The sequence below is a fragment of the Tupaia chinensis genome, unplaced genomic scaffold (genome assembly GCF_000334495.1).
Source record: "Tupaia chinensis unplaced genomic scaffold, TupChi_1.0 Scaffold138060_1, whole genome shotgun sequence".
Taxonomy (NCBI): domain Eukaryota; kingdom Metazoa; phylum Chordata; class Mammalia; order Scandentia; family Tupaiidae; genus Tupaia; species Tupaia belangeri.
In genome coordinates, this window is record NW_006197961.1 from 502,523 (window position 1) to 513,971 (window position 11,449).

General features: G+C 52.5%; 1 protein-coding gene across 1 annotated transcript; it reads left to right on the forward strand.

Moving 5' to 3' along the window:
• Window positions 1-768: 768 nt before the first annotated feature.
• Window positions 769-5,521, forward strand: CALR (calreticulin). The gene is made up of 9 exons (XM_006161001.3): window positions 769-945; window positions 1,296-1,397; window positions 1,600-1,803; window positions 2,808-2,902; window positions 2,993-3,202; window positions 3,286-3,399; window positions 3,494-3,637; window positions 4,574-4,666; window positions 4,764-5,521. Exons 1-9 carry the CDS (start codon window positions 855-857, stop codon window positions 4,962-4,964), a joined length of 1,254 nt encoding a protein of 417 aa, XP_006161063.1. The 5' UTR covers window positions 769-854; the 3' UTR covers window positions 4,965-5,521.
• The last annotated feature ends 5,928 nt before the right edge of the window (window positions 5,522-11,449 follow it).

Genomic DNA, 11,449 nt, shown 5'->3' on the forward strand with positions numbered 1-11,449 from the left:
TATGTCCCAGGACAGCCCTACAAGCTGTAAAAGCCAAGGTCGCCTCTCCCAGCCTCTCAAGAGCTCCTGCGACTTCAGAGAGGCTCAGGCACTTGCACCTGGTCACAGAGCAGCAGGGTGACAGGCTGCCAGGGAACTCAGGGGGCAGAAGGAGAGGAAACTTGCAGCTTCCCCTGCCGACCTGCATGGTTGAGGATCCAGGGTGCAGCGGAGGCCCTGGGCCCCGGCCCCTGATCCCTGGTGCCCTCTTGCCCCATCGTGGGCGTGGGTGGGGGGGATGGGGTGGAGAGAATCGAGATGGGGGTTTCCCCAAATGCGGGGTTAAAAAGTGGCTAAGAAGGCCTTGCCCACTCCTCCACGCAGTGGGGTTGGCAGGGGACGACGCTGGGGCAGGGTCCCGGTCCCGTGCACTTGACACCTGCGATCGCGCGGGTTCTTTAAACGCCCAGATGCGGAGCGAAGCGCGCGGGTCCGGACGGGTTGGGCTCAAGTCTGATCACATGACCCGGCTTGAGGGGCTCGCGGCCCCCACCCCACTAGAGGGCGTCCCCCACAACGCGTGGTCGACCCTCATTGGCCGGCGGTGCGACCAATAGAAATCGGCCATCTGGGAACCCAGCGTTCCGAGGCACAGCTGAACGTGCTGGACCGACAAGGGTCCAATGGGAAGGGTCGGCTGTGGACTAAGACCAATGATAAGGCTTGGCGGGCGGGCCTTAGGGCTGGGTCAGGTTGGGTTGAGAGGCGGGTGGGTATAAAAGCGCTCGGCCGGTGGCCATGTTCGTCCGTACTGCAGAGCTGCTGCCGGAGGATCGTTTTAAAGGGCCCGCGCGCCGCCGCCCCCTCGGCCCGCCATGCTGCTACCCGTCCCGCTGCTGCTCGGCCTCCTTGGCCTGGCCGTCGCCGAGCCCACGATCTACTTCAAGGAGCAGTTTTCGGACGGAGGTAACGCCTGGTTCCGCGTCGAGGCCTCCCTGACGACGGGGCCGACCCCCCAGCCCGGATCCGTGTTGTCGCCTGTAATTACCGCTCAGAGGGCCAACACAGGGGCCCCCGGGGACCAGAGCCGCGGGCGATCCCTGTTCGGCGTCCCCGGGGAGCGCAGAGGGCGCCGCGGCCTGCCGCGGCGGGAGTTAGAGATCGCCCCAGGAGCTCTTACACCACGCGAGGTGTCAAACTAGAGGCTGGGGTGGGGAGAGCCGGGGGGATCACCCTCCCCGCCGCCAGCACCTGGTGGCAGATGGCTTCGTGTGGGGATGTCACGGCCGCCCTGACCTGCCCCTCTGACCCTTCAGATGGGTGGACCCAGCGCTGGATCGAGTCCAAACACAAGTCAGATTTTGGCAAATTTGTCCTCAGTTCTGGCAAGTTCTACGGGGACCAGGAAAAAGACAAAGGTAAGAGTCTGGGAGTGGGTGCTCAGATCCTGGAAGACTTCCTCGTGGAAGCGGTAGTCTGTGCACAGACTCAGGGCAATCCCCCAGGAACAGGGAAGAGAGTCTCCTATATGGGGTTTGCAGCAGGGAGGTCTGGAGTGTCCCCCCCACCTCCCCCCGGGGCCAGGGGCTCCTCTGTGACCTCACTGCCACCCCATCTTAGGGCTGCAGACCAGCCAGGATGCCCGCTTTTACGCCCTGTCGGCCAGATTCGAGCCCTTCAGCAACAAGGACCAGACCCTGGTGGTGCAGTTCACCGTCAAGCATGAGCAGAACATCGACTGTGGGGGCGGCTACGTGAAGCTGTTTCCGGGTGGTCTGGACCAGACAGACATGCACGGAGATTCCGAATACAACATCATGTTTGGTGAGCGCCCCCTCCCCGGTGCCAGTCTCCCTCCTGTGGGAGGCAAACGGAGACCCCGTGGGTTCTTCATACCCTGGGAAGATGATCTTTGGAATATGGGAAGCCTTCGGGTAATCAGACTTTTCTTTAGAGGCGAGTTAAAGCCATAGGTCCCAGATAGCTGCTACTTAGTGTGTAGTCATTCCTAATCTAGGCTGTTTGTGAATTTCTACGTTGCATGTAGTTATTTCCCAATTTTCTTAATAATTTTTTAAAGATTTACTTATTTAATTCCATTTATTATTCTTTTTTTTTTTTTTTTAATTTGACCAGAGAGAGACAGAGAGCGAAAGGGAAAGTGAGAAAGCAAGTCCTCAAGTCCAGGACTCGAACCGTGGTTGGCCATGTGGGAATCCTGTACCCTTAAGCACTGTGCCACCTGCCGGCCCCTCATTTCCTACTTTAACAGATGAGGATATTGAGTTTTAGGGTGCTGATTTTTAATTTTTCTCTCTGTAACTTAAAACTCTATTCATAGCTTTTTTTTTAACAATTTTGTTTTTTAAATTGTTACTATTTTAATGATTATTTTAACTTTATTATTATTTTCCAATTTAATCAGAGAGAGACAGAGAGGTGAAGTGAGAAAGGGAACTACCAAGTCCAGGACTTGAACCATGGTTGGCCACGTGGGAGTCCAGCACCTTTAACCACCACCCCACCTGCCAGCCTCTATTATTAGTATTTTGTAATTTGACCCGAGAGAGAGAGGAAAAAAAAAACAGAAAGTGAGACAGCAAGCCGCCAGGTCCAGGACTCGAACCATCAGCCATGTGAAAGTCCAGCACCCTAGCCGCCTGCCAGCCCTCTAGCCACAACTTTGTAAGGATAGAACCAGGGTCTGCACCTTCTCTTTACAACCTTGACACATCTCTAAGTTGAAGAAGCAGGTGTTTGATAAAGAGGGGTGGGATCCTTAGAATGGTGGGTCACCTCACTCAGACCTACGTGTGATCCCCACTTAGGTCCTGACATCTGTGGCCCTGGCACCAAGAAGGTTCATGTCATCTTCAACTACAAGGGCAAGAATGTGCTCATTAACAAGGACATCCGTTGTAAGGTGTGCCCCGGGGGTGGTGACAGGTGGCTGCCCTGGGAGGGCCCTCGGCCAGCCCAGTGGGCGTGGCCACTCACCTCCCGCCCTCTTCAGGATGACGAATTCACGCACCTGTACACGCTGATCGTGCGGCCCGACAACACCTACGAGGTGAAGATCGACAACAGCCAGGTGGAGTCGGGCTCCTTGGAGGACGACTGGGACTTCCTGCCACCCAAGAAGATCAAGGATCCCGAAGCTTCGAAGCCGGAAGACTGGGACGAACGGGCCAAGATCGATGATCCCACGGACTCCAAGCCCGAGGTGGGTACTTGGGCAGGAGCTCTCCTCCACAGAGGGGGGAGAAGACAATGGGGGTCACCCTGGCACCTTCATGTCCCCCCCAGGACTGGGACAAGCCCGAGCACATCCCAGACCCCGATGCTAAGAAGCCTGAGGACTGGGACGAGGAGATGGACGGAGAGTGGGAACCACCAGTGATCCAGAACCCCGAGTACAAGGTGAGCTTGGGGCTCCAACCGGGGCCAGGGCTCCAAGGTGGGCACGGCTCTGGCCCTCAACCTTTCCTCACCCTCCCGTCGCCTTCTTCCGCAGGGCGAGTGGAAGCCCCGGCAGATTGACAACCCCGATTACAAGGGCACCTGGATCCACCCGGAAATCGACAACCCCGAGTACTCCCCTGACCCCAATATATATGCCTACGAGAACTTCGCCGTGCTGGGCTTAGACCTCTGGCAGGTGAGATGGAGGGAAGGGGAGGATCCCGAGGGGCCTCTGGTCCCCTGGGTCACCCGGGAGGGAATAGACAGGGTCACATTGGACCCCAGGCAGTTCTGATCCCAACACGGTGCCATTTCTGAAATGTTCCTGGTCTATCCGTCTACACAGTACCTTTTTCAAAATTCTCCTTAATAACACTCCAGGTGCTTCTGCAAGAACTTGAACACAAATCGGTTTATTTAACTACTTACAAGATGCTCAGTACCAGTTAGAACATTAATTAATTAGGATTGGGTGTGGTGGTTAAGGGCACTGGACTCCCCCAGGCCGACCACGGTTCAAGTCCCAGACCCGGAGGCTTGCTTTCTCACTTGCCCTTTCTCTTTCTCTGTGCCTCCCTGGTCCAATAAAATAACATAAACAAATGAATACATTAAAATAATTCTTCAGAAAAAAAAAAAAGGAGGAGGAAGGAAAAATAACATGAATGGGGGCCGGCAGGTGGGCATAGTGTTTAAGGTGCCTGACTCCCACAAGACCGACTGTGGTTCAAGCCCCAGACCTGGCGGGGCTTTTTTTTTTTCTCACTTTTCCTCCCTCTCTGGTCAGATTAAACACACACACACACACACACACACACACACAAAACGATGAATAAAATTAAATAATTCCTAAGCATAAAAGAAAAGAAAGAAGCTTAGCTAGGACGGCATTTTTGTCCCCTTTGGTCTCTGATGTTCTGTACCTAGGACAGTCTCCGCATCAGTAGGTCCCTGCAGTACCGCGGCCAAGCTGGGGTGTTCCCGGGCAGGGCTGCTTTCTAGAAAGCTCAGTGTCGGCTGCCTTACCAGTGACCACAGCAGTGCACGGCGTTAGAGGGACCACAGAGCCCTCCTTGCAAGCCAGGGCTTCTGGGTGTCACTCTGACCCCCCTCCCCTCCATGTATCCCCCAGGTCAAGTCCGGCACCATCTTCGACAATTTCCTCATCACCAACGACGAGGCGTACGCGGAGGAGTTCGGCAAAGAGACGTGGGGCGTCACGAAGGTGGGGCCGCGTCCCGGTCCTGGTCCCTGGGGAGGTGGGGACGGGCAGGGCTGGCAGGTGGGGACCGGGCGCTGAGCCGTGCGGTCTGTGCACGCAGGCGGCAGAGAAGGCCATGAAGGACAAGCAGGACGAGGAACAGAGGCTGAAAGAGGAGGAAGAGGACAAGAAACGCAAAGAGGAGGAGGAGGCAGAGGACAAGGACGACGAGGAGGACAAAGATGAGGACGACGACGAGGAGGAGGACAAGGAGGACGACGACGAGGAAGACGCCGCTGGCCAGGCCAAGGACGAGCTCTAGAGGCCGCGCCACCCGCCCCCAGGACTGGGCCGAGGCCCGAGCGCTCCCGCCGCAGAGCCGGCCGCGCCAAATAATGTCTCTGTGAGACTCGAGAACTTTCCTTTTCTTCCAGGCGGGTATAGATTTGGGGTGGATTTTGGTTTTGTTCCCCCACCCTCCTTTCTTTCTTTTTTTTTTTTTTACTGATGTTTTTTGTCTTTAATTCCAGCCCCCCCCCCCATCTTTCTTGATTTACATCTTTTCCTCCTCCTGTTGTTTTCTCTCCCCAGACCCCTCCTTCACTACCCTCCAACCCAGGGCCTGGGGTGCAGAGGAAACGCCCTGGGTTGGAGATTGCATCTGCTCTCCTTCCTGGAACCCACAGGGGGACAGAGGGTGGCAGCTCTAGACCCCCAGCACTGAGAAAGAATGGGGCTCTTCCCGTTTTTCTCCCCTCATGTCCCCTCTGCCCCCAGGAACAGGCCACTTGGGGGTGGGGCAGCGGGTTCCAGCTCGGCTCACACTGAGAATGTAAGAACCGCAAACAAAATTTCTATTAAATTAAGTTTTGTGTCTCCCTTCTGTGTCTTCTTCTGGGGAAGGACAGCCAGCAGAGAACCAAAAGGTGGTTATTTGTTGCCTGGCTCCTGAATTAGGCTGCTAAAGCAGTTGGCTGAGGGAGCCAGCAGGTGGCATGGTGGTTAAGGCTCTGGACTCCCACATGGCCGACCACAGTTCGAGTCCCAAACCCGGCAGCTTGAAAATCACATGGTGTAGGTATGTGTGCGTGCAGTGTAGCCAACCGCTGGGGTGGGGGGGGTGTGATTTCTCACTTTTCCTCTCCTTTGTGAACACATGTACCCAATGACAAACCTAAAGAAAATTTTAGAAAGTTGACCAAGGGCTGACCCGATGGTCTCTTGGTTAAGGGCTGGATCCCACATCTGACCATGGTGAGGTTTGAATCTTGGCCCTAGCCACTTAAAAAACACTGTCCCAAAACCCAATAGGATGGAGGCGTGATGATACATCATTATGGGGTGCTTTCGCATTCTGTCTCTTAAGCATACGCACCCTCTGACAAAGTTGGCTGAGTGTTTCAGGATCCCCAAACTGTTTGAAGAGTCTCTTTTTTGGGGGAGAAGTTTTTGTATAGGGGTGCACTTGCCAGAAAGACAAAGGGAGACAGACAAAGTGAGAAATCACCCCCAGGGGGGATGGTCACGCCGCAATCCCTTCTCCATGCTCCTCTCGGGATCTTGGGCATGCACGCACACGCGCCCGGCGTGAGTTTAAGTCGCCGGGTCCAGGACGCGAACCACGGTCAACTACATGGGAGTCCAGCGACATAGCCATTATGCGAACTGCTGGTCCCTGAAGCACCTCTTGTAAATTACGCTGTAATGCTTGGTGGGGCCATTGATGCCATTTTGTAGCCACTGAGTCCTTGCACCAAACGGATGAGTGAGTTTCAGTTCTAGTATGTTCTGACGAAGGGCCGAGGTCTTGAATTTAGAAAGTGGTGGTAAGAAAGGGATTTGAACTCACTTCCTAGCCTCACTGTCTTACAGAGCCATAGCTGTCTCTTGCCTATTTTTTTTATTATTATTATTTTTTTAGAATTACTTTATTTTAATTTGACCAGAGGGACAAAGTGAAAGTGAGAAAGCAAGCTGCCAGGTCTAGGATTCAAACCATGGTGGGCCATGTGGGAGTGTCCAGCGCCCTAATCATCTGCCACCTGCTGGTCCCAAGGGTGATTTCTTGCTTTGTCTCTCCGGGAAGCACAAGCACCCTATGGCAAATATCTCTTTTTTTAAAAAAAGTTTCTTTTTGGGTAAACTTAAAAAATAAAAAATCACTTGGTATGTGTGATTGTCAATCATTGCACGTAGTCTTAATATTTGATAGACAAGGGGCTGGCAGGTGGTTCGAGTCCTGGACCTGGTGGCTTGCTTTCTCACTTCTCTTTCTCTCTCTCTGTCTCTCTCTGTCAAATTAAAAATGAATGAATAAATAAAATTTAAAAAAAAGAAGTCACCCTCCCAGGTGGATGGCCAAGCCACCACCCCTTGTCCGTTCTTTTTTTTTTTTTTTTTTTGGAGAGGTTTTTGCTATAGGGTGCGCGTGCTCGACAGAGAGACAGAGAGACAGAAAGCGAGAAATCACCCCCCAGGGGGGATGGCCATGCCGCAATCCCTTCTCCATTCTCCTCTCAGGATCTTGGGCACACACACACATGCACTCGGCATGAGTTTTAAGCCACCGGGTCCGGGATGCGAACCGCGGTCGACTACGTGGGAGTCCAGCAACATAGCCATTACGCTAACTGCTGGTTCCCATCTCTATGTCGTTTCTAAAGTGCCCACCTATGTAATGTGTCCAAGGGTGCAGTTTTCAGGGCCAAGTTGCTGTGGACCCAAGGGATGGAGTGGAAGCATGGGGCCTGGGTCACTGAGGCTCACCAAATTTCTCCTCGGTTGGGGTTCACAAGGATGCTTTTACAAGGTCAGGCAGGAAGATGTCAGGGTCTGTGTGTCCTTCACTGCCAGAGAGGCAAGAAGACCTCAGCTGGGTGTACCTCATGCTAAGGGAAACTTCTGGGCTCCGGGCATTTACAGAGATGCGGTAAGGAGCTGCGATTGGGCCATGGGTGACTCGTCATGTGATTGCTTGGTCACCCGAGAGAGTGCTTGGATGGGACGCTGACAGTTGGGAAGCAGGGAATTTGGAAGCGAGGGTCACCAGGCTACTTCCTGGCTTCATTCATTCTTTCTGGAGGGCGATCTGGACCCCACCTCTCTGGCCTCCCTGCCTCTAGTCTACCAATTAACTCCACCTACCAACTGGGAGATCAAGCCCTCATCCCACCTCTCTCTAGTCCCAGAAAACACCTACAGCCCCCCAATTTCCCCTGTTCCTCTCATGTTTCCATTGTCAGAGGTCCCCTGTTTGAGCCCCATCTCGTTGGGAGGCCTCCGGCTATTTCTAGGATTGGTGGATCCAGGGAGAATTTATGGAGAGAATTCTGTAGTTAGTACGGCAAGGCCTTGAAAGTCAACATCTTGGGAACCAGCAGTTAGCGTAATGGCTATGTCGCTGGACTCCCACGTAGTCGACCGAGGTTCGCCTCCCGGACCCGGTGGCTTAAAACTCACGCCAGGCGCGTGTGCATGCGTGCCCAAGCTCCCAAGAGGAGAATGGAAGAGAAGGGATTGTGGCGTGACCATCCCCCCTGGGGGGTGATTTCTCGCTTTCTGTCTCTATGTTTCTCTCTGTCTGTCTGGCGAGCGCACGCGCGCTATAGTGAAAACCTCTCAAAAAAAAAAAAAAAGTCAACATCTTCATTAACTACTTTTAGAGGGCCACCTGTAACTTGGTGGTTAAGGAACAGGATCCTACATGGCCAACTATGTGGTTCGAGTCCTGGACCCAGTGGCTTGAAAATACTTCTGGGGTCCGACTGGGGATAGGAGGGTGAGTTTTACTGGGGTTGGAAATGGAGCAGCAGTGGTGGGGTTTGAAACACACCAGCTGCAAAATGGCCCTGTACTCCCTTTCGAATTAAAAAAAAAATTGGGGGGCTGGCAGGTGGCGTGGTGTTTAGGGGGGCTGGACTCCCACATGGTTGACTGCAGTTCGAATCCCGGACCTGGTGGCTTGCTTTCTCACCTCTCTCTGTCCCCCTCTGGTCCAATTAAAATAAATAAATACATAAATGCATAAATAAATAAAGCTAAATAAAATAATTCTCTTCTTTGGAGAGGTTTTTGCTATAGAGTACACACGCTCACCAGAAAGACCGAGAGACAGAAAGCGAGAAATCCCCCCCCAGGGGGGATGGCCACCCCGCAATCCCTTCTCCTCCATTCTCCTCTTGGGATCTTGGGCATGCATGGACTTGAACCGCGGGGGACTACATGGGAGTCCAACGACATAGCCATTACGCCAACAGCTGGTCCCAAAATAAAATAATTTTTTTTTGCGAGGTTTTTGCTATAGGGCGTGTGTTCTCGCCAGAAAAACAGAGACCGAGAGAAGGAAAGCGAGTTGGTCACACCGCAATCCCTTCTCCATGCTCTGCTTGGGATCTTGGGCATGCATGGACTTGAACCGCGGTGGATTACATGGGAGTCCAGCGCCATAGCCATTACGCTAACTGCTGGTCCCAATAAAACAATTCTTAAAAAAATAACCAGGGACTAGCAGGTGGCATGGTGGTTAAGGCGCTGGACGTTCCCATATGGCCAACCATGGTTCTAGTCCTGGACCTGGTATCTTGCTTTCTCACTTTCCCTGTTTCTCTCTCTCTCTCTCTCACTGTCTCTGTGTATGTGTCTGTCTCTGGTCAAATTAAAATAAAATGAATAAATGAAATTAAATAATTCTTAAAAACAAACAAAAAAGAACAAAAACATTTCATTGGGTTGGCTGGTGGCATGGTGGTTTAGGCAGCTGGATTCCACATAGTTGACTTCACGGTTTGAGCCCTGAACCGCGCTTGAAAAACACTCTGGGCATGTTTGCATGCATGCTGATCCCCGGAGGGAGAGACGGGGAAGGGATTGTGGTGTCACCTTCCCTGCATTAGGGGTGCTTTCTCACTCCCTCTCTGGAGAGCACATTGGCCCTCTACCAAAATTTTAAAAATAAATAAATTTCAATAATTGTTGGAGATGTCAGGTATCATTTCTATTCGAGTAATTTTTTTTTTTTTGAGAGGGTTTCGCTATAGGGCACATGCGCTCACCAGACAGAGAGAGAGACAGAAAGTGAGAAATCACCCCCCCAGAGGGGATGGCCACGCCGCAATCCCTTCTCCTCCATTCTCCTCTTGGGATCTTGGGCACGCACGTACATGCACCCGGTGTGAGTTTTAAGCCACCAGGTCCGGGACGCGAACCGCGGTCGACTACGTGGGAGTCCAGCGACATAGCCATTACGCTAACTGCTGGTTCCTCTATTGGAGTAATTAACACTTTTAGGACTCAACAAGGTTCCTGCCAGGGTGGTCAGAAAAAATTCATTTGGAAAAACCAAAAATCACAAACAGGGACCAGTAACGTCACTAGACTGCCATGTAGTTGACAGGGGTTCGAGTCCCAGATTTGGCAACCTGAAACTCATGCTTGGTACATGTGTGTGTACGTGCGTGCCCAAGATCCCAAGAGGAGAATGGAGGTGAAGGGATTGCGGCATGGCCATCCCCCTTTGGGAGTGATTTCTTACTTTCTGTCTCTGTCTCTCTGATGAGCACACGCACCCTATAGCAAAAGTCACTCTTGAAAAAAAATACTTAAAAACCACAAACAATGGGACCGGCAGGTGGCCACGTGATGTGGTTAAGGCACTGGACTTCCACATGGGTGGCCATGGTTTGAGTTCTGGACCTGCTGACTCTATTTCACTTCACTCTCTGTCTCTCTCCAGTCAAATTAAAATAATAATAATAAAAACTGAATACATAACTCCTTAAAAAGAAAAACTAACATTTTCACAGAAGAAATACAAAAGTCAGTAACTAGTAATTGAAAACAATTGGAGGCCAGCAGGTGGCGTGGTGGTTAAGGGCGCTAGATTCCTACAGAGCCTACCATGGTTCGAATCCTGGACCTGGCAGCTTGCTTTTTCACTTCCCCTTTCTTTCTGCCCCTCTTGCTCAAATTAAAATAAAAGAGAGAACCAGCAGTTAGCGTAATGGCTATGTCACTGGACTCCCACGTACTCAACCGCGGTTCGCGTCCCAGACCCGGCGTCTTAAAACTCACGCCGGGCGCGTGTGCGTGCGTGCCCAAGATCCCGGGAGGAGAATAGAGGAGAAGGGATTGCGGCGTGACCATCCCCCCTGAGGGGTGATTTCTCATTTTCTGTCTCTATGTCTCTGTCTGGCGAGCCCACGCGCCATATAGCGAAAACGTCTCAAAAAAATTAAAATAAAAATGCAAATAAAGTAAAATACAATAATTATTTAAAAATTTTTATTTCATTTTATTTATTTTAATTTGATCAGCGAGGGATGGAGTGAGAGACAGAGAGGGAAGTGAGAAAGCAAGCCGCCAGGTCCTGGGGGACTCGAACCGAACCGCGGGAGAACATATGGGAGTCCAGCACCCGATCCCTAAATAAAATAATTATTAAAAAATTGTTTGCTCGACGTCATCAGCAAAGAAATAAACTCACTAGGGCATGAAAGCGGGGACACCGATGCCATTTTGCGGCCACATGACGTCACCGCTAACCGGCAGGGCGAAACTCTCAGGAAGCCACGTGACGGATGTGCGCTGAGGGCAAGAGCTCCCCACCTTGAACACAGAGTTCAGTCTGCGCATGCTCGGCCCGAAAGCGCGCTTATGCGCATGCTCGGGAAGGCCACGGTGCGCGCGCAGGTCACGTGCGCTGGTGGTAAGCGCGCGCATCCTCTGCCCCGGAAGCGCTCCGCGCGCGGCGCGGCTGGGCGCTAAGATGGCGGCGGCGTGAGTTGCATGTTGTGTGAGAATCCCGGGGCC